The 26810-nt window shown below is 53.0% G+C and overlaps 2 protein-coding genes across 4 annotated transcripts in view; one reads left to right on the top strand and one right to left on the bottom strand.

Annotated features, from left to right (window-relative positions):
- LOC137153863 (relaxin receptor 1-like) overlaps window positions 1-6300 on the top strand; it is a 41612-nt gene extending 35312 nt beyond the window's left edge. Inside the window, exons 15-18 of the mRNA XM_067549679.1 lie at window positions 1664-1893; window positions 2477-2887; window positions 4441-4656; window positions 6107-6300. Of these exons, the coding sequence (XP_067405780.1) occupies window positions 1664-1893; window positions 2477-2887; window positions 4441-4656; window positions 6107-6300 (1051 nt within the window). The remainder of the gene's footprint in view (window positions 1-1663; window positions 1894-2476; window positions 2888-4440; window positions 4657-6106) is intronic.
- Window positions 6301-8690: 2390 nt separating this feature from the next.
- The window catches only part of STARD8 (StAR related lipid transfer domain containing 8), a 131472-nt gene continuing 113352 nt past the window's right edge, over window positions 8691-26810 (bottom strand). For all 3 annotated transcript variants that reach the window (XM_067548323.1, XM_067548325.1, XM_067548324.1), the window contains 10 exons: window positions 23276-24645; window positions 21152-21325; window positions 20201-20360; window positions 18990-19188; window positions 17949-18159; window positions 17034-17148; window positions 14708-14926; window positions 13883-14100; window positions 12957-13133; window positions 8691-11377 (listed from right to left, as the gene is read on the bottom strand). In XM_067548323.1, coding sequence (XP_067404424.1) covers window positions 11260-11377; window positions 12957-13133; window positions 13883-14100; window positions 14708-14926; window positions 17034-17148; window positions 17949-18159; window positions 18990-19188; window positions 20201-20360; window positions 21152-21325; window positions 23276-24645 — 2961 coding nt within the window. In that variant the 3' untranslated portion in view covers window positions 8691-11259. The remainder of the gene's footprint in view (window positions 11378-12956; window positions 13134-13882; window positions 14101-14707; window positions 14927-17033; window positions 17149-17948; window positions 18160-18989; window positions 19189-20200; window positions 20361-21151; window positions 21326-23275; window positions 24646-26810) is intronic.

Raw genomic sequence — 26810 nt, 5'->3', positions numbered from 1 at the left:
GCAACTGACTCTCCCTAGATAGATATTCCTATGCCACCCCTTGCTGCAGCATCTGCACAGTGGATGGGCCAGGATGAAGACACTGTTCTCTGGAAATCCCTCACTGATGGAAAGACCCCCTTGAGAGTCAGAGCCAACAAGGCTGAATTTAGAGCAGCCCCTGTCCAAACCGTGCCAAGAGTGATGGGGGAACAAGCTCCAGCGCTGGGGACACACAAATGCCACAATATTGAAAGGTGTTTTACCAATAAGCACTGATTCGTGTGTGAGTTTGTGTGTATGATGTGTATATGCAAAGGTTTATGTATTTGAATTATAGCTGACAGTGAAACTGAAAAAGATAGATTTCAGTCGTATAAAGCTGTTGTTTAGTTCTCTGAAAACAACTGCTAAGTAATCCTATTAGTGGTCCTTTTGGCACACTGCTCTGGGATAATGAGTTAAGAACAATACTCATGTATTGATACACAAACTGGACTGTTCTCCAAGGACAAGCATCTTGGAAAACAGGGGAGAATTTCACTAACCAGCCAACTATGTGCTGTTTTCTCCAGTTATAAATGTTTAAGCATATACAGTGCAAGATAACTGTACATTTTACTTTCTGCAGTTGGTCTTTTTCGATTAAAAAAACCTGGTTAACTTTTGCACCAGTAACATTAATGAGCAATAGCAAAAGGACATCATTTCTCCTTTGATGTGTAATTAGAACAGAAATGAGCCTTGCTTTGACATTTCCTGTCCTTTTAATATGCAGAGTTTTGCTAAGCTGATATAGGATTACTTTTATCAGCTTTTAAAGGAAGGGATTTATATGAAATAACCCTTGGATAAAATGTGAATCCCTGTTAATGGAATTTTAAAGGTTTTAATGATGGATTGACTTTTAAATGTTGATAAGGGTCCTGAGTTGGATGGAAACTCTGTAATTATTAAAGTGTTGAGTAATTATTGATTAAAATGCATCATTACATGGTACCTGATTTAACACAGCACTTAGGCACATGGTTAAAATTCTGCAGCTGCTTCAGTGCATTGCTGAACTGGTGTCAGAATGCACTGGGAGGGCAATTACTTACCTTTGACCTGGCATTTTGGGATAAAAAGCAGTTGTGATCTTGTACAAACGTGGGCATCCCAAACAAGCAAATTGGGCCCATGGGTGGTTTAGAGCCATCACTCTCCCATATGGGAACACCGGCAATTTTCAACCCCCATCCTTGATCCTGAGTGGATTCAATGTTCATGACCCTAAAGGGTTGTATATGCTGCACAGAGCCTCGCAAAGTCCTTGCTGCTGTGCAAACCTCCCCATCCCAAGTTCTGGTGATACAGTCCCAGCTCCTGCCCTGTTTTCCTTGTCGATTCTGCGAACAGCTCACTCGTAAATGACAAGGTATTTAGACATTTATTATCTGTTTAGAGTGAATCTGCTCCAAGGAGATGAAAAGAGCGGCTAAGGAAATAGCAGGAGAAGGGTATGGGGAGTGTTTGGGAGACGTGAAGATAAGGTGGGGAGGGGAAGGGAGAACAAAGGGCATGAGATGGGGGAGGTGCATGAGGCTCTGTGCCGGGGGTCAAGCCTGTTCTCAAGTTAGCCTCTAGGGATGGAGCCCTCTCCTGGGCATAAATCTAATGCAGATGATACCCTTGTGTCTGGCAGCTACTTTAAGAAGTTCCAGTATTGCAGCTACTCCCCGCACGTGCGTAGCTGCAAGCCCAACACTGATGGCATCTCCTCCTTAGAAAACCTCCTGGCCAACATCATCCTCAGGGTCTTTGTCTGGGTCATCGCGTGCGTCACCTGCTTTGGGAACCTCTTTGTCATCTGCATGAGGTCCTTCGTCGTCACTGAGAACAGCCAGCACACCATGGCCATCAAATCACTCTGCTGTGAGTGTGTGTGTATGTGTGTGGGGGCCATAAATGGCTCTGCTCTGTGTGTGTGTGTGTGTGAGAGAGAGAGAGAGTGAGTGTGGGTGTGTGAGAGAGAGAGAGAGTATGTGTGGGTGGGTGGGTGTGTAAAACAGACATTCCCCCGAGGCAGCAAGCACAGGACTGGCTAGTGTCCCTACCCAGATTTGGACCACCCCTCCCCAGTGCATAGCTTGTACAGGCAAAAGTAAGTCTCCTCTGTTTTCTTGCTGCTGCCTGTGGGCCTGCAGCATTACTAATGTCCGCAGAGCCTGTGCATACCCCATTTACCACCTGCTTCCCCACAGCCCTGCAGTGCGACACTGTATACTGCTGCCCATCCTAAGTTACCTTTGGGCCATGCATTCAGACTAAGGGGACCTCTGCCCTTCACGCCATGCACACAGCTCCCAATGACTGCAAAGCGAGGAGCACATCAGTGTCCAAGGGCAAAACGTGGCCTTCTGCTAACAGCAGCTCTATAAAGGCCGTGTTGCTCCCATGGGACTGTTGCACAGGGATAACTTTGTGGGCTGATGCTCCATGGCTGTCTCCATCCCAGGCGCAGACTGTCTGATGGGAATCTACCTCTTCTTCATTGGAGCCTTTGATCTCAAGTTCTCCGGTGAGTACAACAAACATGCCCAGGTGTGGAAGGCGAGCATCCAGTGCCAGCTGGTGGGCAGCCTGGCCATGCTGTCCTCAGAGGTGTCCGTCCTGCTGCTGACGTACATGACCCTGGAGAAGTACCTCTGCATCGTCTTCCCGTTCAGCCACTATGGGGCGGGCAAGAAGCGGACCCTCTCCATGCTTGTCGTCATCTGGCTGCTGGGCTTTTCTCTCACCCTCATCCCCTTCTGGTGCAAGGAGGCCTTTGGAGACTACTACGGGCGGAACGGGGTGTGTTTCCCACTCCAGTCCGATGAGACCGAGAGACCAGGAGCCAGGGCCTACTCCACCGGCATATTTCTGGGTAAGGACACCCCAGGACAACAGGCCTGCTGCGTGATAGCACCACCGAGCCTCAGGAATGAATGGTAGGGGTCATGCAGCTAGAGACAGTGGCCTGGAACGTGCTTTCCCTGCTGTGTGCTCTGTCACAGAGGCCAATGGGAAAGCCAGTGGAATGGAAAGGTGCAGTGAGAGGCCGGATGGGCAGTGGGCAAGATGCTAGCCTGGGACATGGAATACACAGGCTTCCTGTGTGAGCTTGGGCAAATGGGTCAGTCTTTCTGTGCCTCAGTTTCCCATCTACAGTGGGTACACAAGCTCGGCCCCCCCCACCCCACAGGGTTGTTGTGAGGAGAAATGCATTAAGCAGCAGGAGAGGCTCAGATACTGCAGTGATTGGGGGCGGGGGGGGGGGTGTCTCATCAGAACAGCTGACACTGACCGGTCACATGGTTCCACCAAGAGGCTGCTGTTTATGGTCAGCGCCTGGCTCAGTTCCGCCTGAAAGCAGGCAGCTAGAGGGTAAATAAGGTCAATGCCACACAGCTAAGGGAAACAGCAGCCGCGGGGGTAGGGCAGGTAGGATGCTGTTGCTAGAGGTGAATGGAGAGGGGGAGCGTGCGATCAGCAAACCATCCCCATAAGGAACATTGTAGACTTCCTGCCCCACAGTCAGGGCCTTATGTCCCTAAAGGATGGTAGCGTGTTGGCCCACAGCACACCTAAGGTCTCCTCTGACCGGGAAAGTTTTGTTTGCAAAAACATAGAGATTTTTTTTGCCTGCCCTTCAGCCCCTTGCACGGTCCCACAGAGCCCCTGAGCCTGGTGCAGCATTCCACAGTGGGCACAGGTGCACCCCTGCTCTCCGTTGGCGGGGTGGCGTGCGGAAGGGTGCAGCACACATCCATGCCTGTGGCAGCCGAGCAGGATGTGCAGCCATGCAGGGCCAGCAGATGCTGAGTGTCAGTGTGTACAGCCAGGCACTTTAATGCTCAAGCCCCGCTCTGTGCGGACCCAGGATGCTGTTATACACCACTGCTCACCCCCTTGTTACTGCAGTACAGGGGGAGTGGCTTAACAAACCCCCTGCCGCTCCGTAGGCCTGAGGCCACCTCCAGCAAAAGCACTCCTGGGAGAGGAGGGCCAGGATCAACCCCCCGGTGACCATTGTCAGGCTCTCGTGGCCGGGCCTCATGGAGGTAGGGATTAGAAGAGTAGTGGTGCGGACACGGCTGACAAGCTGGTGGAGCAGTGAGATTCCTAGCCAGGCAGCAGGAAACCCACAGATCTGCTGCCCGGTCTGTCCCCGAATGCTCTCCTGCTGTGTTGGTGGGGCAGAAGCTAATTACATTATGGCTCAGGGCTCCTATGCCCACGTGGCCCTTGCTGCTCCCTAGGAGAGGAAAAAAAAAGGGTCAGGGGCCCTACGAAGCTGCTTTATTAGAAGGCATCTGCTGGCCGCTGTTTCACCTGTATACACGCCCGTTTCACCCCTCGTGCGGCACAGGCACATCGCAGCTGGCTCTCTGACACACTCAGGGCAGGTTGTTCCTTCCGCCCCCCCTCTCTCGATAGGTCTGAACCTCATCGCCTTCATCGCCATCGTGTTCGCCTACACCTGCATGTTCTACTCCATCCACACCACGGCCACCAAGACGGTCGAGCGCAGCGTCTTCTCCAGGGAAGTGGCCATCGCCAAGAGATTCTTCTTCATCGTCTTTACTGACGCCCTCTGCTGGATCCCCATCTTCCTCCTGAAGCTCCTCTCCCTGCTGCAGGTGGAAATTCCAGGTGAGTGACCCAGCTAGGCTGGGGCCCACGCCAGCATCAGCCTTTCCGCAGCGAGACTGCCCTGTGGTGGCTCTGTGTGTCTCGTGTCCCCTCGCCATGCTCTGCGTAGGAGCCCCAGAGCACCTGCACGATAATGAAGCTGTGCACCAAATGCCATGCTAACCTGGGCCTCTTACAGGCTTCCTACTGCCCCCACCTCCCCAGTGCAATCCCTCCTGCTCGCAGCAGGGGGCGCCTCACTCATTATACCCCAAGCTGGTGCAGAGCTGGCCTGCAGTGCCTCACCATGCTCAGAGAAAACTCATCTACCTTCTCGCCCGGGGCCCCCTGCGGAGCCCAGGCAGCACCTGCTCTCTCCTGTTGTTTGACAGCCTCTTGCCACCAGCCTCATCTCCTCACACAGGGATGTTGTGGGGGTCTAGGCAGACTCCTCACCTGTTCTGGCCTGCCAGCTCGCTGTCTGCAGCAGAGGAGGTGGCTCAGAGCAGGCTGCGGCCTGGGGTGGGGGGGCAGAAGGGGAGATGCAACAATTCATTGTCAAGGCCCAGTTCTGTTGTGGGTGGGGGCAGCCTCCTGTGATTGGGGGAATTGAGCCTGCTTGTCTCATGGCTGAATTTGATTGCATATATATTGGGGATGGTGCAGGCGAAATAAAGGTGAGTAGGAGAGCAGGGGGGCGAGGCATGGGAGCTGTTTATCTCACTGTCCTCCTCTTTAGTGGCTTTTCCTGCCATGCACACGCCCTTTTGCCCTCCTCGGTGTGCACGTCTCACCTGATTTGCACACCTGCTGAATACCAAACAGGTGGAAGTTACATCAGCACCTGCTTGGTGATCGAGGTGTGTAACTTACTCCACCATGTGTCACTGCTGAATCCAGCCCAGAGATGGGAATTACACCCCCCTAGCCCCCACTCCAGGCCCTAGATTCTTAGCTCTCCCCCCCCATTACATCTGGGTAATTCAGCCCTATGCTGTCAATGTCCTTTAGCAGAAAGGCACTTATTGCACAATGGGGTGACGTGCCTATAAATTATCCTTGGTGCGTGATGTGTTCAGTGCTAGAGGTGTCCTAGCAGCTTAATGCATTTTCCATTGGGCTTTGGAGACCTAGCTCTGAATCCCAACTCATCTCACAGGTGGTGATGTGTTTGGTGCCGCTCTCAGCTCGGTCCCCGTTGGCTTGCCTCACAAACCCGACCGCAGACTGGCTGCAGAGGCTGTGTCTTGTCAGCTAACGCTCGTACATAAAGCACCAACCTCTGCTCTCACATGGGTGTAAGATCCGGGGTAGCTCTGACTTAACTGGGGTTCCTCTGGCTTTACACCTGTGTGGCTGAAAGCAGACGGTGGCTCCGAGTCTCCAGGTTAAAAGCATCTGGATGAATTATTCCCTAGGAAGTGGGCAACACACCTCCATGACTACTAACATACTTTCCTTGTCAGCGCAGGTACCGTAACCTCTTGGGTGGTCATTTTCATCCTGCCCATCAACAGTGCCTTGAACCCCATTCTGTACACCATCACCACTCCCCCCTTCCAGGAGCAGCTGAAGCTGTGTTTACAGCAGAAGCAGTCGCTTCAGGACCCAGGCGCATACAGAAAGAGCTTTACCCAGGTGTCCATACAGACCAGCAGCACCTGACTGTCCCCAGCAACTTAGCCTCGGCGTGGTGGAAGGCCTCACAGCTTCATGCATGTAGCTATCAAGGCCCACGTTTCTGTCCTGCCCAGGTGCCTCCCCTGGCTGGTTCATTACCCACCCCAATGACAGCCATCTTGGGGGGACGGAAGAGGCCAAAGCGGAGATGCCATCGCTTTCCAAGTGCTAGTCTTTATCACAAGCAGCTCTTGACCATGGAGGGAACGCCACGCCCAGCTGCAGCAGCTATGACTGACGACCTGTAGGAGGCTACAGAAGAAATGATCATAGACCGCTGACGACGGGGCCTGAACTCTGCTCATCTGCCCCTCCAGTTGAACGCACTGGAACGCTGCCTGCCCCATGCCTTCTCATTGCTGTGTGTCAGGAGGACAAGGCCCAGCGGTTCAGGGCTGTCACACAAGGATCAACCAGCTGCTTTGGCTGTGCTGTGGAATGACTGCGATGTTGCATTTCTTAATAACCCCGTCTCTGTTGCACAGTCCCTGTCGCTCCCTGGCCCTTTGCCTGAGAGACAAGATGCAGGGGCAGCTGCTGCAGCAGCCTTTGGAACAGCTGCCCCCCGACCCCCCCCGCAGCGCACAAAGCAGGGCAGCTGTGGGCCTGCACCCTCACTTGGCTTGTAGCCACAGGTTCAGAGCCCCAGGGAGGCGTGTGGGCTGCATTGCCGGCAGCAAGTCTGGGTCCAGGGAAAGGAACGAGAGCTGAAAAAGCCTCCAGTGCTTTGGTTTAGGGCCAAAGGGGGCTAGAGCAGTTGCCAAAGTGATCCTGGGGAGAACAGAGGGCCACCGCCTTGAGCCGCTCAGCTGGTGGGCCGATGGCTCTGCACTGTGGCATGATGCCCTTGTTCAGGCAGCCCCCAGCCCTTGGGGAAGCCGTGGCTACGGCACCCACGCAGCAGCCACTGTTGTGGGTGAAATGGTGCAGAAGGAAAGGAAGGCGGTGCTAGCCCGACACTTCCTACACCATCCTGACCACTTCGCCGTGTTCAGGCCAGAGGTCCACGCTCGGGCGCTGTTCCCCAGTCACCATGTCCAGCAAGGACTCAAGGCCTCACCCTGTTCTCCAGCTACAGCTGGGCTCATACCCCAGCTCCCCTTGGCTAATGCATTGCTGCAGCCTGCGACCAAAACCATTCCTGGGGAACTGCTTCCAGTAGTCAAATGGCGCCAGCTGGGCAGTGGGCAATGGGTGCTGTGCCTTCCTAGCCTCTGCTCTTACGTCTGAGTCACTGCTGGGCAGTAGCAATCTGTCTCCTTGCCATATGCTGCGTGGGCTGGCTATTCCCACCCCCAAGCCCAGCAGAGAAGAACCTTGCAGACAGTCCCACCCCGAGCTCCATGGCCCCACCGGTGTCCTAGAGCCAGTGGCGTGGGTTTTAGCCCCACCCAAGGCTGCAGCTACTGATGTTCCCCGTTTGGGTTCGGAAAGCTCCTGGCGCCTCTCAGGAGCACCGCTCATGCTGCGGTGGGGTGGGGAGAGGAGACAGAGCGAGGAATTGAATGTAACAGCTACAAGCCCCCTCCGGTTCTCTTTGGGCACAGCCCCAGGACCCCGGCATGCTGCACACTGCGACGATTGATTGGCCAAAACAGCGTCCACCCAAGCAGCAGGAATGTGAGTGCGTCCCAAGGGAGCCATCGCCACACAGTGCTTGGCGGTCTCTGACCTGCACAGAAGGGGGAGCAGGAGAGACAGTCTATGCCTCTAGTGTCAATGCTCCCAGAAACCAGCTGCCCTAATTTTGCCTGTTTGATGCCCCAGCACCTTTGGGAGGGCTTAGCACCAAGCTGCAGCCAAGGCACTGTAGCGTGTAGGAGGAAATAAAAGGGGGCAGGCGAGAGTGCCTCAGAAATGCCGTGTAATGATACTGTGGTTCCTCTGGAGGGCTGTGATGGTACATATCTGTGATGGTGCTCAGCAGTCAGTGGGAGAGGAGGTAAGATGGTAGCTGTGGTCAATGACGCAGGGGATCCAGGTAGGATAAAAATCCAGAGGGTGCCACTCTGTGAGCTAGATGAGAAGCTGCATTAGCTGCCAAGAACAGTGGGGCTTTGAGAGGGTGAGATCATGGTATATTGCTACACACTTGGAGGTCTCAATGGGACAGGCAGACCCAGCCCTTGAGGCATGGCTATGGCCGTTTAATGCACTGCTTGCTCGTCTGAATCAGTATATGCCTTCTGCCCTCTCCCTGCCTCCTTTCAGCATCTGTGAGGCCAGATAACACCAGCCTCACTCCTGGGTGCGTACGGGCAGCCTGGACCCAGAAGGAATGGCCACTGCTTAGTGAACAGCATCGGTCCACACATGGGCTATTTTGTTGTTTCCATCTGCCTTGGGTTCCGTGCTGTCTCTATGGGGGTGGATCAGAGCCGGCCTTTGTGCCAAGCAGGGAGTCTGGAGGAAGGATAGCCCCAGCCCATGGCAGCAGCTCAGTGGAATAAAAGTGAGGCCCTGCCATTTATACTCTGGTGCAAGAAGGAAAGTCAATGGGGGTAATTAGGTTGGTTCGGTGCAATGGGAAGGGTTCTCCAATGGGCATGAAGCTAACTCCTGTGAGACCCACGCAACCGCCCCACCCCGCAATTGCAGGAATAATAATAATAGCCCTTTACCCCACATGCTTTACAAAACACTACACACTCGTTCTCATTCTGTCATGACATGGGGCTGTGGTCAGGAGGCTTCCCACATCAGCTCTACCACCCTGGAACGCATGACATACCACTGCTGGGTAAGAAGGAAGCACAGACAGCAGCAGTCAGTGTACATCAAAGTTTCATCATCAGCCAGAGGATGCCATTAGTACTTTATTATTACAGGGAGGGGAAACAGAGGCCCCCTATGGAGTCAGACAATCTGCAGCGGCCGCTTAGGATACAAAAAAAAAAAAAAAAGGCCCTTAAATACAAAACACATATTGCTCTGGTGTTCATCACCCAGCACCAAGCTCTGCCGCCTGAGTTATATATTAATATTCCAACTGTACAGTATTTATAGATAGAAACATTAAAAACATTAGGCAAGAATCAGTCCCAAAAGTTAGTTATACAAAACCAAACACAAACAGAATATAGTTGGTGTGCATTAGAGAGAGAAACAGCTTGTTACTGGTGAAACTGACAATTTGTACTGCCCTTGGGTTTTTTTGCCTTCCAATTGGAACAATGTCTAGTAACTTGGGTCCCTAGTTAAAAAAGAAACCACGTCAAGTGCAGGTCACTTTCAGTTATGGTCAGACTGTTTAGGACCTTGGACGGAAGGAGGGGGAGGGATCCAGGTCTGAGAGGATCAGAGCAGTGGATTGAGAGTTATGGGGTTCTAGCACCATTAGTTGCCTTTCACTCCTATCTGCAGTGTTTCTTTGGGGGAAGGGGATTAGTCACCATAACAATGTGGGCAGACAAGCCTGTACTAACCTGATCCCTGCCCGTCCCGTTGACTAAAATGGCACTAAATTTTGCACAGTTAGCGGCAGCTCACATTGCTATTTTAGAAGAGGCAGATTCTGTTCAGTGTAGTTAGGAGACCAATCTCCAAACCCACCCCCTGTGGTCACCCCTCCTTGGCCAAAGCTTTTAAACCTTCCCTGCATCCAGGCTATAGTTTGCCAGCATAATACATTTTTAGGATACCACCATGTAATGGGAGGAGGGGGGTGTTCTTCACCGCCTCATCAAGGGAAATGGGACTCTAACCCTCTGAGTACCTTGCTGCTTACTAAACCCAGCCAAAGGGGGATCAGGGAGCTGCACTGTGCAATTTTGGTCTCACCCCCAGCCTTGTCATTGCAATCCCACCCCAGCCCGTCGTGGAGTTTACACACAGATACAAAGACGAGTGAATGGTTTGGAATTTGGACCCATCAAACTCGGATCTGATCCAATTCCTTAAAATGAAGGGCTAGGCGCCCATTGGCTCCAGTGGGGATTAGAACTGGGCCCCGCGCTAGCAAAACATTTCATCATCATTCATCGGTGCTAAAAACGGGCGCTGGAGACTCCCTGTATCTGATCATGTAGAAGGCCCGGATCTGGAGCACCTTCCCCAGTGGAATTCAGCACCCGGAATAAAATAGCTTCCTTTTTGCCATTCAACACAAGGCTGTCATTAATTATAAAACAAAAACAACAATAGCATCCACCTTAAATTAAACAGCTCCTCGGACTAAGCACTACTGTCTGCGTGCTATGCTGCGAGGTGCAGCTCACACATGCTGTAACATCCCCAGTAGATGCTCCTCCTGACACCACACACTGCCATACAACAGTGCACCAGCTCCGCCCTCTCTCACTTCTCCTACATGTCAGCGTCATCCTTGGTCACTTCAAACACCATCATTCTTGTGGCTGAGTCCAGTCTTGGGCAGAAAGGGTGAGCCCATGGTCAGTTTGGCAAAGGGGGCGACTAATGCGTCTCTGACTCTGGTCCAGTTGCTTCCTGGCTCAGCCTGCTGCATGGACTCCCCAGCAACTTTCCCAAACCCCACTCTCCCCAAAGGGGGGGTGAGGGGGAGTGATTGCTGGAGAGAGCCATCCCACAAGCAGCACACCGCCTCCTTTCTGCAAAGCCGCTCTTCAGAGCTTTAGGAAGGAGACTCGCTGCCTTTCAACCAGCAACGGTCTTTCTGGAAGCAGGAAATGATGGCTTCTACTTGGCCCCTCGTGCCCAGGAGGGCATGCCAGTAGGCACAGCTCTGAAGGTCCCTGGTGTGTCAGAGGAAAGCGATCACACGAAGATGGAGAAAACAACTGGCTCCTTCAGAGTTGGTGGTCACGCACGGTTCAAAGGGAGGCTTGTGCTCTTGTGCCTGGGAAAGCGCCACCCCCACACAATGAGAGCCAACAGATTGCTGATGGTCAGCTTCCCTCTCCACACTCCACCTCACGTTGCCTGGGAGGCCCAGGATCAAAGAGGAGAGAACATTTTCCAGTCTCCTCAAATCTTTGTCTCAGAGCCACATGGGTTAACCACTGAGAAAGAATCTCGTATCCTTGCCAGCTCCGTGGCACATAGTTGTCCGAAGACCTTGCTGTACCACTCTGGAGACCGGCCCCTGGTGAAACAACAGTGCAGAGGGAGTGATAAGATGGGGGTGGAAGAAATCAAAAGAAATCACTGTCAAATCCCAGAGAATAGCATGGCTTTTCATACACAGCAGGGCCCATGTCAGGCTAAAAGGGACTATCAACGCACCTGCTCTGGGGTAGTGTGAGCAAGCACCAGCCAGCAGAATAGGGAATATGCCCTTCTCCATTCCCCCCTCGGTACACCACTGACGTGCCATGCAAGGCTGAAACTAATGCACATTGTATTGATTCCCTCGCCTAGCTAAGGCTGCTACACCCTGCGGTAGTTTGCTGCAGGAAATTAAGAGATAATGCAGCTCTTACAACCTAGGCAGGGCCTTGTGTTTCCCAGATACACAATACAATGAGCCCTCCCAAGAGAGACACGTGAGCTCCTAACACTGCAGCCTGCCAGTGTGTCTCACCCCAACCGGAGGGACTCCCGGCAGTGAGGCTATGGAATGCCAATGGAGCCAGTGGCATTTTTTGTGTAGATAGCAGTCCCCAAGGAATTGAACTGGGACCACCAGCTCGTTACACACAGGACTCCGGACAGCCATCTGATGGGAATGACTGTGGGTCAATAATGATCTTGGACAGACTCCAAGCCGTGACCCAGCAGTAATTTGTCTGGCCAGCCTCCTCCCTGGGGACCTGCTGGGGTAAGCCAAATTGCTAGAAGATACCCCTGTAACATAACTCTGACCCCTCCTACTTTCCATCCTTCTTATCACATTGGCCCCATTTCTCCCATCACCATCTCTGTGCCTTCTAGCATGCCTCCTCCTTCCTGAGTGGGTCACCAGGCCTCTCTCTCATCTGTCAAATTCCTCTAGAAGAGGCTGAGAAGACATATAATCCTCCTGCCTATTGTATTATCTGTCTCTCGGCCATTACATGGATTTTACCCATGTGAGCTAGGGAAGCACCATCCCCATTTCACAGATGAATGACAAGGTAATTAAGGTCACACAGGAAGGCTAGGTCTGAGCTGGGAATGAAACCTACATCATCTAGCTCCTAGTCCAGCGTCCTATCCACTAGACCATCCTTCTTACCGTAGGCTGTGACCCTTCTTCAGCCTCCACCAGCCCCACCTTTGTGTTTTGCTGCACCGTGTCAAAATTAGATTGTAAATTCTTGGGGGCAGGGATCATCTTTTTGTTCCATGTTTGTACAGCACCTAGCACAATGGGTCCTGGCCCATGACTCCTAGGTGTTACTGCAGTGCAACTAATAATAATTTATCTGCATGGGAGCCATATAGTGTGCTTTTGGGTGGTGTTAAATAATAAACAATAATTGATGGAGAGGCAGGGAGTACTAGCAATGATTTTATGTATATGGCACCGAGCAGAAAGTAACTAATTACACCACCCAGCCCCACTGCAGGTAAGTGAGTATGATCCCCATTGTGCAAATGGGGAGCTGAGCCAGAGAGGTCACAGTGAATCACTGTTGGAGGCAGCTTCTCTACTCCCAATCTGTGCTCCAATCACACCTCACACTGGACCAGCATTTGGCATGAAACAAATTCAAAGGCCTGAGCAAAAAATTTGCCTTTACCTGAGATCAGCTCTGCAGATGTGGGTCACTTTGGACCGGCCCATCCCGCATGGTTCAATCAGATACTGAGATGTTAACACCACTGCCCTGACCCCTTCTTCCACCTGCAGCTTCTCATGTTCCAGTGACATGGAGACCAGCAGGCAAGCCCCGCGCGGCAGGTCCGTGCGCCACTTCCTGTATGAGGGAACAAGCAAAGCCCATAGTCAGAACCTCTGGACCCTGCCCAGCGAGGCAGAGGCATCCAATCAAACACACACCAACAAACTCTGCACAACCCTGTGGTTTTCACCTGTCCCCTTCTAAAGGGCTATGCCATGGGAACCCAGAGACAGGGGAGAGGATGACAGAGCTGAGGAGAGGAGGCCGTACAGCCGTGTTGGAAAGTTTGGCAGAACCAACCCTGTTCCGGTCACTGAGGCCTGCCTTTGCTACAGGCCAGGAATGTCTTAAACTTTGCCCACAACACTCTGCTGAGAGCAGAAGGGCTTCACCTGAGAGCAAAGAGAGCCGGCTGCTGCAGCCACCCTGACCTTTAACACAGATGTGCAGCCCGCAGAGAGCTCGCTTCCCTCCCAGCATGAAATGTGCCTCCTGGATCTGGCTCTGTCTGAGGCATTTTCAGGCTGCCCAACACCCGAGGACAGTACGTCGTCTCTGATCGAGAGGGAGCATTCCCAGCTGGGACCTGAAATCTCCACACGCCTCAGGGCAGCCCCACCTCAGACCGCTAGGGACCTCACGTGGTCTCTTGTCTGCCTGGGTAAATGGGGGTGGGTACTTTGACCACCCTCTGGTATAAAGGCATGGGACATTCCACTGCAAGACAAAGAGCCACCTGCATAGATAGGAGGGTTGGGGAGATTTCATCCTGCCTCCACGCTGGTCCAGATTCCCTCACCCCCTAGGGCTGCCTCCCACCTCACCTGAGAACGACAAAGTCCCTGCGGGGATGGGGTGCCATGCTGTCCGTGACATAGTGATAAACCTCCATGTTCTCATCCAGGGCCTCTATCACTTTGCCTTGCAGAAGGTCCTCGTCCCAGAGGTGACGCTCCCGAAGTATCCGCTGCAGCACCGTGTAGGGAGGGGCCTCCATCTCTGTGGAGACCTTCCACAGACGCAACGGGTGCCCGTCACCCACCTGGGAAGCACGGAGTGGGGGGAGTCAGTCAGGCTTTCAAGCTGAGAAACCTCAGGGCAACAATACTGCAGTGGCCCCTTGAGGGCTCCCTGCCATGGAGGGGAGCAGTGGCACTGCCTTGCACAGGGTGGTGAGTATATGCAGCCTGCCCACTACCGGACAGAAACGGCGAGACCTGCTCCGGTTCTTTCCTGTGCGAGCAGCTCACTGGGCTGGACAACTAGCAGCGTTACACCACTGGCGAGAGGCCTGCATGTCTGAACCAGCTCAGCTGCAGTGAATTAAAGGAGATGCATTATCGGCCTGCTGGACCCAGAGTAGCCTACGCTTGTCTCTGGTTATTCAGCTCCCCAGCTTGTCCTCGTTAGTGTCGTCACACCGGTGGTCTAGAATTGGCAGGCCCGGAAGGCACTGCTGAATACACTATCTAGCCCAAGGGTATGTGGTCTAGTTGACTGAGCAGTTTAGCTGGCCGCCAGGCTGTGTGTACCTGTGACTCACAAAGAAATCTACCAGGGCATAGGCCCCTGATTAGCCCAATGCTGAATATCTCCACATAACCCCAAATACACCTGCATGTTCAAACCCTTCCCAGAGCAGACATTACCTTTTTGCAAGAGAGCTCTGTGCTCCGGGGCCCCGGGGTGTTAAGCCACCCTTTGAACCTCTCTGAGGACTCTTTGAGCAGGCTCTGCACGCTGTCTTCCAAGTAAGCCTGGAAATCCTTGCCTTCTCCTTGCAGGCTCATCAACTCAGTCAAGGAGAACGGGCGGGTGTCTGCTGCCACGTAGGAGTTGCGCAGCTGAAGCATCATGTCATGGGGTATCTAGAAACCAAACACATGGACCTTAGGAGTTTAAAAACCCTAGAGCAGTCGCTAGGAATTTCTCACCCACTTTGTTTCCTGAAACCGCTGAGCAATAAACCCTGATCTCACCCACATTGTCAGGCTCTGACTGGGATGCCAATACCAATAGTTCAAATAATGCTGCACACCAACCAGCAGGACAGATCGGGTCCAGTGATGTCGGGGCTCACTGGGTGTCTTCACACCTCCCCCACCTACCAGCTGAGGTCCCAAACGTAGATGGAAGCAGTCACATTAGGGAGGGTAAAAGAGTATTTCTATAAGGGAGATAAACCACCCTTCTTCAAGGACATACGCCACTAACTTTGGGAGTTAGAGAGAAATATCCCCTATGGGCAGGTTACTCCATAACTGCCCACTAGGGGGTTTCTTGCATGTTTCTCTGGAGCATCGGATGCTGGGGCACCGCTGGTGAAAGGACACTGGACTAGACGGATTCTTGGATGAATCCAGTGCAATTACTAGGTACCTGGAACACTGAGGAAATCCCACCTGGCCAGTGGGTAAATGGATACAGAGCAGCCATCCGCTCTGCACTACCACATGAGACACACCTGGACTTGATTAGCCTGGCTTATTAGGAGCGCTGTGCTAGCAACACAGTGCACATTCAGGAGCATGTGGAGAAGCCCCTGTGTACAAACTGGAGAAATGGTCTGAAGTATATAGGCTGAAATTCAATATGGACAAATGCAAAGTACTCCACTTAGGAAGGAACAACCAATTGCACACATACAGAATGGGAAGTGATTACCTAGGAAGCAGATCACAAGCTAAATATGAGTCAACAGTGTAATGCTGTTGCAAAAAAAGCAAGCATCATTCTGGGATGTATTAGCAGAAGTGTTGTGTGCAAGACACAAGCAGTAATTCTTCCACTCTGCTCTGTGCTAATAAGGCCTCAGCTGGAGTGCTATGTCCAGTTCTGGGTGCCACATTTCGGGAAAGATGGGGACAAATTGGAGAAAGTCCAGAGGAAAGCAATAAAAATGATGAAAGGTCTAGAAAACATGACCTATCGGGAAAGATTGAAAAAACTGGGTTTGTTTAGTCTGGAGAAAAGGAAGACTGAGGGAGGACATGAAAACAGTTTTCAAGTACATAAAAGGTTGTTACAATGCAGGGTGAAAAGCTGTTCTCGTTAAACTCTGAGGACAAGACAAGAAGCAATGGGCTTAAATTTCATCAAGGGAGGTTTAGGTTGGACATTAAGAAAAAATTCCTAACTGTCAGGGTATTTAAGCACTGGAACACATTGACTAGAGAGGTTGTGGAGTCTCCATCATTGGAGGTTTCTAAGAACAGGTTAGACAAACACCTGTCAGGAATGGTCTAGTTATTATGTAGTCCTGCCTCGAGTGCAGGGGACTAGACTAGATGACCTACTAAGGTCCCTTCCAGTCCTACACGTCTATGATGCTATGAGTTTCCCTAGGGCAGTCAATGAATAACAGAATGGTTTCAAAGGAGAATCTTGGCCAGGTACCATGACAGGGTGCCAGTAGGTTTTGGGGGAGGTGTACACTGGGATGAAGGCAGACTCTGCTGTGACAGCTGAATTTCCAGCACAGCACCTTTCTACACAGGCTAGCACCGTTTCTGTCAGATTGGCTCCTGGGGTAAGCCAATCTCCAGAGCACATAGGGAAAGTGCCTTGGCACCTGCTACTTCTACACATCTCTTCCCGGTCCCTTTCCACAGCTGTTTGACTTGCCGAGAGAAGAAGGGTTTTCATCGTTACGTGAACACAGGCAAGACAGCGCCTGCTGCTGACTAGCTTCTCTACGGCAATGGCAGAAGTATGCGCTAGTGCCCAGGGCACTGGATAGGAACTCAGAAGAACTGAGCTCACTTACCAACCCAGCTACTGACCTGCTCTGTGACCAGGGGCAAGTCACCCCATCTACCGCGTGCCTCATCTGTACCCTGGGGAAGGCAGCACGGCCCCACCGGGCGGGGGCACTGTGAGGACAAACTCCAGGGGTGCTCAGATTGTGCAGCGATGAGGGACCAGATAAGTACCTAGACAAAGCAGCATTGCTCAGCCTGAGCTGCAGCTACCAACCTGGAACAGCTTCTTGCAGTCTGTGATCATGTGGGAGAGCCCCTGGGTGGCAGCCATGTTTTCATTCAGGTCCTTCTGGTCAGGCTTTCCCATGGTGCCTCTCTTCTGAATCATCCTGCCCAGGGGAATACAGACTAGTGAGACCCCGCAGAGGAGTGATGGGCCACAAGAGAGGCGGGAGTGAGGGCTCGACCGGAGGCACCCCAGCCATCCTCGGAACAGGGGGGGGATATGGGCAGGGGAGGAATCACAGTGCTGTACTAACTGAGAAGATGGAGCCCTAAGGAAAGTCCTGCTTCTCCAGGGGGGTGAAACATCAGTACTGCAGTTTCCTGATCCTGTCTGTTTTCAGTTTCTCCGCTGGCCCAGACACAGCAGAGCTGGGCTCTCCTGCCCTCATGTTCCGAATCTCACTACATCTCTCACCGGGGACTGCATGCGGCTGTACCATCGCATGATCACCATGGCGATTACGCTGTCACTGCTGTGCTCGGGGTTTTACAGTCACAGAGGAAGATTAGGCTGTAACCGGCTTGTGGCCCAGACCTTATGTCACTAGTCCGCTGTACCCATGGAGGGCTCCTTGGCCCTGCAGCAGCCCCTGTGCATGGCTCCCAGAGGAACTCCCGCAGCACCTGGGATTGAGAGTTACAACCTTAGCGGGAAGCTTCTTCCCCTAGTGTGTCCTCTAGGAGGCCCACGCAGCCCCTGATGGACAGCGTGGTCAGAGGGAACCCAGTTGTAATGGAAGCCCTTTAGCCCCTTCATCTGACCCAGCCTAGTGTGGGAAGCACAGCCAGTACAGACAAATCTATCTCGGCCAGCCAGGGTATCCACCAGGACCTGTCTCCAGGAAGGCAGGGATGAGGGAGGGCAGCGCTGGGACTGTGAAAACCTGAGCCAGCTATGGATTACCTTGGTGAGGTGCTCTCCTTCTTGGACACGTTGAGGTGGAAGATGGATGGGGCCAGACACACCGCCAGGTTCCCGGCTGTCATATGGTTCTCCTCAGCTGAGGCAATGTCACTCAGGAAGTACAGCAGTGTCTGCAGCACCTCCCGGTTCTCATCTGGCATCAGGACGATGGCTGCCTGGACAGCTTGCAACCTCTGCTCCTTTGGGACAACTGAAGGCAAAGAGAAGGAGCCTGTGGTCAGCCAGGCTCCGGGACCCTACTCCTTAGGGGCTCCTCTAGACTTGGCAAGACTCCTGATTGGATCTACAGGCATCTAGGTGGGGCCCCAGAAAATGAGGGTACCTGCTCTCCTCAACAGGGAGCGGATCACAGCAACGTTTGTTCATGGGCCGTTACACAGTGAAAATCTCCCCTGGCGACATTTCTTCCCCAGCAGCGTGTTCACAGGAGCCTGGGATTGAATTTCTAATTGCACTGCCCACGTATTCCTCTGGGTCACAACTAAGAGCTGTGCAGCCCCATGCCCACAATCACATCAGTGGTGGCAGCAGTGGGGGCTGAGGGAAGGGCCCAGCCAATCCCCTGATCTAGGCCCCATACTCTTAAGCATCCCTCACTGCTCTGGCTCTGCTCCCTGGCTACAGACCTACGCTGGACCAGTCAGTTTTACTCCATCACTGCTGGCAGAATGTTTGCAATGGGGAGAGGCAATTCCAGTGGGAAGTCCTCTTGCGAAGCAGAGGCAGGATAAAGCTAAATAGAGCCTGGATCCAACAAATTGGCCCCCTTATCCCACAGAGAGCCTCTTCCCTCTCCATCTCCCCCATTTCTCAGGCTGACTCCTCTTCCAGGTTCCCATGGGTGGCTCCTAAGTTCTTGATTTTCCACCCAAGCCAGGCAGCCCAACCCAGCAGCCAGTGTACATTCTGCCGCTTTGATCCATCTCCCTGTTGAGCCTGGACTCACTCTGAGACCTGAGGACCCTGGCTGGCTCTGCCCCGGTGGCAGCCTCTCCCAGGGAGCCCATTGGTGGCACTTACACTGATAGATCTGCAGGAAAGTGTCGGTGAGCTTGCTGGTGAAGATGGGCTCTGGCAAGTCACGGAAATACTGCTTCAGCAGGTCAGCCACATCATAGGCCGACTGCCCTTCGTAGTTCACGTTGTCGGGGGAGGCTTCGTTCATGTGTCTCAGTGCCTGGATCCGAGACTTCACCCCCGACTTCCGAAAGATGCCAATCTGCCCAGGAGAAGTGCGGAGTCCGGCACAGTTAGACAAGGCAGCCCTGAGCCCCAGCTGGGGGACAGAGTAACCAACCAGCCCTGGCCAAGTCAGGTGCTGACAGCTATCAGCTCAGCCTCTGCCACCCAGTGAGAAGCCAGGACAACCAGCTGGCCAGGGAGTCTCTGTGGTGCCCACCAGGGACACCTTCCCAACAAGTCTGGGTTCCCCACCTCCCAGGATGGTGGCCCTGAGCCAGGGAAGGTTGAGGAGGCAACAATGCCTGAGAGGAAGGGGTCACAAGTCACTGACTAGGTGAAAGGTTCTGGGCCCTGCTCCCCACGCCATGGTAGGAACATTGTTGACCTTCCTGAGGTGCTTGCTGCTGTGTGTGGGCTGGGCCTGGGCACCCAGGTGAGGCATTTGGTTTTGGCAGGCAAAGATTGGGGTGGACACAGGAACCAGTCCCAAAGCTCACCACCACCTTGCCGGCCGTCTGAACATCCGCTCAGGTCCACCCACCTTAACGCTTCCCCTGAGCAAGAGGGCCATCCCTCGGTAGGCAGTGCTGGGGGCGAGGGCAGGGGTACCAGCAGAGGCTGACAGTAGCTTCTTAAATAAAGTGCCATCTTCCTGGCCAGTTGAGAGGGCTGCAGGGCCAGGGAGCGATACTGGAGCCCAAGGCAGGGGTTGTGGGCAAAGGCAATGAAGCTGTACACAGTTCTAACTCTGCAGTAGGCTCCTATGGCAAGCAACTCTGCATCTCTGAATGCATGGGGGTTAAAGAGCAGCACCCTATGGAGTTAAGCCAGTGGGGCCAAAACAAGAGGTTGCCTCCATCGCTTGTGCGCCCTGACAGAGACAAGGAGATCCCCGGAGAGTGAACACCCTGATCACCGTGGCAGCAGCTCTTGCTGAGCTCTGGCAATGCTGAGACCCAGCTAGCTGACACCCGGTTAAATGAGGGGTTGTTTAGGTGTGGGCAAATAAATGGGTGTTCAGGGCTGTACTGCAGGGGGCTGCTCCTCACCTGGTCCAGGCATTGGCTGCGGACATAGCGCATGGCTTGCTGGATGCTCTGCGGCAGAGGCTGTCCTGTCCTCTGCACGTTGATGATTGGTGGGACCCCAAAGACCATTTTGTCCCTGTAGTCAGGGGCTTTGCTCCTCTTCATGAACTTGGGGACAGTCCTGTGAGAATCGGTGAGATGGGGGTCAGGAGCAGACAGGCCACTCAGAACAGTCAGCATTTCCCTTGGGCAGAAGCTCACAGCAACAAACAGGAGGTGAAGCGGGGCCACACATGTGCACATCATATGCACGCACCATATGCATGCATGCACACACACACACAAGCAAGCACGCACATGTGCACACATGCCATATGCACACACACCCATGTGCATGCGCACACATGCTTGCTTACATACCATATGCATGAACGCACATGCGCACACACAGCATGTACATACACTCACGCATGCTTGCGTGCACACTCTCATATGCATGCACACGCACAACATATGCATGCATGCACACATGAGCATGTACAAACATGTGCTCACATACAAACAACTCTGCCTTATATTGATCTTCTCAGTTACAGCAGAACCTGCCCCACACGCGCACACACAATATCCTCCTGTGTTTCTATAGCACCTTCCATCCCAAAGTGCTTCACAAACCAAATACCTTCATCACCGCTGAAATGCAATCACTTCTGGGGTGGAAGGCAGCAGCCAGGGGAACATAAAGCAAACTCCTACAGGGAGCCCAAGGCAATGTTTCATGTCCATGCAGAGCAAAGAGGGCTTCACCCGACACACACACACGCACACGGAACTCACTATCTGCCACAGAAGGATGAAGGGCTGAGTCGACGCTGCTGGGATCTGAAGCTAAGGTTTCAGGGAGCTCAAGCTTGGCCCCGCTCAGCCTTCCCCTCCAACTTCCCTTCCCCACCCCCACTTGCCCCCGCTCACCATGCCCAGGCCTGCTTGTGCGGCACAGAGTGCTTCTCCATGATGGCAGTGAGGCGAAGCAGCGAGCACTTCTGCAGGAGGTTCAGCTGAGCGGAGGACTGGCGGTTGATCTCCAAGGAGGCAGAGTTCAAGCTGGGGCGATGGGAGTTCTGGAAACTGTGCCAGCGTAGCTTCCTGCAGGGGACAGCAGGGTGAGGGAGCAAAAGGTCACACTGGCAGCTGTGTGGCTTCCCAAAGGGAGGAGGACACCTGCTTCCCGCGCTGCCCAATGCTCCTGGGAGCTGAACAGGTGCTCCAGCAGAGGCACTGGGCCAGCCGGAGTAGCACCCTCCTCCAGAGGGGACTGGAATATAAACTACCTCCAGCACGGGGAGGGGATGGGCCCATTACAGTGTCCAAAAACGAACACAGCAGGGGCATTTCCATTGAGAACCCCAGTGCTGTGAGTATTGTTCTGCTGAGCCTGGTGATTTACAGACCTGCTGTCCTGGGGAGCCAGGGAAAAGCAACAGGGGCACTGGGTGGAGGTCAGTGGCATTTTCTTTTGCTCCCTGGAGCTACACCTTCCCCCCTGGTAAAGGACACAGAGAGCCCCTCTAGCTGCCCAACCCTACCACAGCAAAATCACCATGCTTGGGTCCCCACCCAGCTCACCAGTCACACAGTATCCTGACTTCCACAAATCTGAACTGTGCCTCATGTCAGGCCCTAGACGCTATCTATCCAGCCAGCCCCAGGATATCAGAGTGTCCAGGAGAAAGATGCAAGCCTTCAGGACTTTTGCAGAACCCCACATTTCACTTTGGGTGGGATGCTGTGTTCTGGAAGTGCTAAGCAACATCACAATCTGGCCTTGCATCGTCCCAGAACACTGTGAAATCAGGGTGACACAAACATCCCAAGCTAATGCTTTCCTTCACCAGAACGAAGGCAATCGAACACACCGGCTGGCTGTCCGCAGGAGGCTTGTGCTGAGCTGACACTGCTGAGCCTTCCCAAGTCCATGTTGTTCTGGTAGGCCCCTGGTAGGACTTCCACCAATACACAATAAATCTACAAGCGCAGGGGGGTGTGAGTGACTTGCCCTGCTGGCTTGAATGGGCCTAAATCCGCACGCACCAACCACACCAGCGGAGGAGTTACCTTCTACTATCTAAACGGGCGGGCCCCAGTTAACACAGGGCAGCAGGGCAGCTGAGCAGATGCCAGAGCTTTTCAGAGGGATCTTCAAAGCTGGCGAACGACACGGCTCTAGCTTGTCAAAGAGCAAACCCTTGGACAGTAACTTTCTGGTTTCGTAACTAATCATTTTATGTCCAAGTGGCAAAGCGCGTCTGGGTGGGTGGAACTGGGTTTGTGTCTGACACACCGGAAATACACCCACAGTCAGGTAGCCTTCAGACTGGCAGTAGCAAAGGATAGATGAGCATTCTGGTCCTTCGGAACGCTCTTGATGCTTGCTTCAGGCCACTAGAGGGCACCAGAGACTCAAAGGCTACCATAGGCCATCCAAGGCAGGTCTCACACTGCAAGTTAACCTGTTAACAGGGTCCTCCTTCGTTCCACGCTGGCTCAGGCCCAGTGACAGCACCAGCATGTGCAGATGGCAGAGTGAGTGTCCATCACCTACGCCAGCCCGCCAGCCCAGGGGACCAATGTCACAGTGACATTCCCCCCTCTCCCGAGGGCTGGTGGCCCAGGGGAGTTGTGCAATAAGCAAGCCCCAGGGTTTTTCCAGGAGCTGATGTTATATCTAGGGCCAAAGGGTCTCCCAGGGTGGACCCCTCACACTCACACTGTTCTCTAGTGGCCGCCCATGACTGATCTAGGTACAAGCAGCACTGAAGCACCAGATGGGGATTGCGCCTGGCTCTGGGGGAGACGAATGCAAACCGCCGGCAGAGGCCTGCGAACACCCTCCCAAAGGAACAGCCTTGCAGAGTGCCGGGGCCAGCTGGTTACACCTGTTTTCCACAGCCTCAGACTAAGCTCTCCATCACTCTGACCATAACAAGAGCCTGCCACGCACCTGCTGTTAAAGGGATGCTGAGCTGCCAGGGCTAGAGGTGTCTGAGGGGAGTCGTACCCAGCCCCTCAGCTCCGCGCCGCGTCCAGCCCACCTACCTGCACGGTCTGGTGAGCGACGCTCCCACCCCGGAATCCCTGCGCTCTCTCATCTCGATCTCCTCAGCCTCATTCAAGGAGTTGCCCGTGCTGTCGAAGTCGCTGGCAGAGGTGCCCACGTCGGACACGGACTGCTCCTCGAAGTTCAGGTTGGAGGGGAAGGTGGGCTCCCCTCCTGAGTCTGTCTCCTCTTCCCCTTCCCTCTCTTCCTCCCCATCCAGGTCGGGGCTGAGCGCCTTAGACCAGAGCTCCACCTTCTGCTGCAGCCCCCAGACATGCTGCAAGATGTCATCGAGGTTTTCATAGATCACCTCCCCGTCCATGCTGAAGAGATCTTCTCCGCTGCCAAATTCGGGCACGTTGTCGTACACGCTCGCCCGGCTGCCCATGGAGCTGCACGAGCCCCGCCTCCGCCGGCACTCAAAGCCCCGCGGGGAGGAGTCATCCATGCTGCTGCTGCTGCCACCCACTCCACCCCCCGAAAGCCCCACTGCTTTGTTCCCGGGTTTCCAGTGGGCCAAAGGGCTGCCATCAAGAGGACACAAGCTTTCGATGGAGAGAGATTTGGGGAAAGTCCCCGGCTTGTGGTCCCCAGGGAGGTGGATCAGGCAGTCGCCCCTGTACACACGCCGGTGGCACAAATCTCCAGTAGCCCAGCTGGTGCTATTTTTCAGGGCCACTTCATAGTCCTCCAGATAGAGACCACCACATTTTAGTTCAGAGCCCGGCTTCCTCTCGCCTGCGTCTGACATGCGATTAGTCCTATATCCCGCTGAGGGGAAGTGTTTGTTGCCATGAAAAGAGGAGAACGTTCCTCTTTTGGGGGAGGTGGTCGTGACTTCAGCAAGGCCCCCATTGCCCTTGGCAGAACCCCAACCTGGCTTGGTCACTGTCCCACCGCCAGTGGCATCCTTCACTTTGGAGTCAGGTTTCTCTTTGTCCTTCCTTCGGAGAGATTCTAACCTTTTTAGGAAACTGTGGGATCTCCGCTTCCTGGACTTTTCCTTACAACTCCCACTCTGGCTTTGGGATTGGTCGATCAGGGAGTGGTCACTCAAGCTTTGGCTGGATTTGGTGATGCTCGGCAATCCCTGGCTAGTCGACACGTCGGGCGGGGTGATCACGAGGCCAACCGTGCCACCGGTGCTGCCTGTGCTGGTATTGCTGTGGAGCGAAACGGCTTCCAGGTTGCCACTGAGGTCCGTGAGGATGCTTTCGTGGCTGGATGTCTGCCGCATGGTGGAGTTCAGCACCTCTCGACTGTGGGGGAGAAAGTCGACAGAGCTAATTCGGGACCACCTTTTGCTGTCCCTCTGGAAGGCCCATCGGTTGCTGATGGCGCAAAGATCTTCTTCCTCTGAGTCTTCATTCTAAACCAAGAATAAGGATCACAGATAAGACACAATCAGCTGGGTCATCCAGTCTGGCCACCCTCCCCCTGAGTTTTGCAGGGTTACTCACACCCACCAACACCACAGCTAAGGTAGGAGAATTTACAGTTGCAGAATCACATCTTTTCTTGTTGGGGAAACGTGCTATATACAATACCCTTTAAGAGACCCAACAAGCTCACTCCATCTTCCATGCAATTGCTTTTCAGAGGAGAGAGATAAAAGATCCATTAAGTCTCACTTTGTCCATTCTCTGGGAGCTAGTGCAGAGTTGTTCTCCACAGTATGTTCTCCAGGGCTCTGTCCATAATAGTTCTAAATGTTTCATGTAGTGGATCGAACCAGTTCACAGGGTTATGACGCAGGGGAAAAACACCATCCCATGTAAACAAACTCCAAATATTTGTAATAGTGTCCTGATGCTCTGCCTGTCTCTCTCCTGCCAGGACAGGCGGCACACTCACCAGAAGCACCCCGTCCTGTTGTCCATTAGAAAGCACTGCCACTTCCACGCAGCAAAACCCAGAGCCTTTAGACTTGGAACAGAGGGTTCCTTGCCACACAATGGAATAAGTCCTACAAAGAACAGACTGCTCCACTGTAACTGAACCAAAGGGGAGGGGACAGACGGAAGCTGTTGCTTCCTAGATACACTCGTTGGTATTATAAGGGCTTCTGGGGTCACAGATCAGGTGCTGGGACAGAATGTCTCATGGCCTTGCAGAGCCAATATGTGAATCAGAGATCAGGTGAAGATCGTCTTCTGGTGTCCCCAGTGGTTGTTACAGAATCTAAGCTTTCACTTTAAACATTTAAGTCCCTGCTATTCCTCCAACCTATAGGAAAAAAATTCCTGATGTTAATGGATACAGCAGGGCTGATTTACTGTAGCTGAATTAAAGGGCCCTTCGGGGGACAACTTACTTGCTGCAGACTTAGAAAAAAGAACTGCAAAATTGTGAGCTTCCCTACACTCCTCCAAAGAGGGTGTTAACTCTGAGACCCAATGATGACAGCTTAAATATTAATCATTGTTAACTATTTCACTGCTGGGAACCACTGGTCCAACAAGCAGTTCCTGTAGTAAGCACTAGCATTAGAACCACAATTGGAAAGCGTTCAAAACACCATGTGCACGTATCCCCACATCTTAGCAACCAAGCACACAGCGTATGCTACGGTAGGAAAATTAAGGCAATTTAGTGTGAGACCTGGTTCAAAAATAGGGGGAAAATGGGCCAAAAATATTTGTCTGTTTCCTACCAAAAGCCAATATTTACAAAAATATTTATCAAAACTGAAAAACTGAACAGTTCTAACTGAGTGGTAAAAACAGCTGCCCCGTAACCAAGGCACTGCTTTGGTAATTAATAGTAGCAACGCTCTCTGAAGAGAGAATGCAAGTGCAATCAACTGCTATCAAAACCTGTATTTGGATTAGAGTTCTGGGGACAGCTGTGACATTTCCTCCAGTCCACATACTGATTTCTTGATTTGATAAATCACACAGCATTTTCACTAATTCCCATTAGATTTCTCCCCAAACAAGTGACAATCTCCTAGTGACAATCTCCTCTATCTATGGCCTTTCTATTTTTATACAGCTAGCTCACTGCTTCTGCACTCAGCGAAGCTAGCGCAAACAGCTTGAAGCTATCCACTCGGCCCTGACCCACTATCCACCCTCATTTTCTTTCTCGTTTGTGTTCTGCAGAACCAGAGATCCGGACACTGGAACAATGTCCCAAAACCAGGACCCCTTCCTGCAATTCTGCAGGACAGATGCAGACTTTTGCCTTTAAGGTGCGGAGCCTGCAGCTGCCACAGAGTGCAGGTGGGAATGGAAAACATGAAACCACAATAAACAACGTTTTAAGAGAAGCATTTTATTGTCTGAGACACATGGGTCAGTTTTATTCCCTCCTGAGGGAAACTCTCCTCTGGGATTATGTTTCCGCACTGATCCATTCTGCCAGACATTTGCTCAAGGAAATCCCTGTCTAGTTCCCGTTTAACTGCGTGGCACTGCATTATGGCTTGTCTGGAAGCAGCTGCAACCAGACCCCTCTAATGGTTACCACACGAGAGCTCTGCAGTATTTTTCCTGGTGATGGGAGCTCACCTCAAATCAGGGGCCTAAGATC

This window comes from Emydura macquarii, unplaced genomic scaffold (genome assembly GCF_026122565.2).
Source record: "Emydura macquarii macquarii isolate MOO-44397 ecotype Brisbane River unplaced genomic scaffold, CSIRO-AGI_Emac_v2 contig_1253, whole genome shotgun sequence".
Lineage (NCBI taxonomy): Eukaryota > Metazoa > Chordata > Testudines > Chelidae > Emydura > Emydura macquarii.
This window is presented reverse-complemented; position numbering and strand designations above follow the sequence as displayed.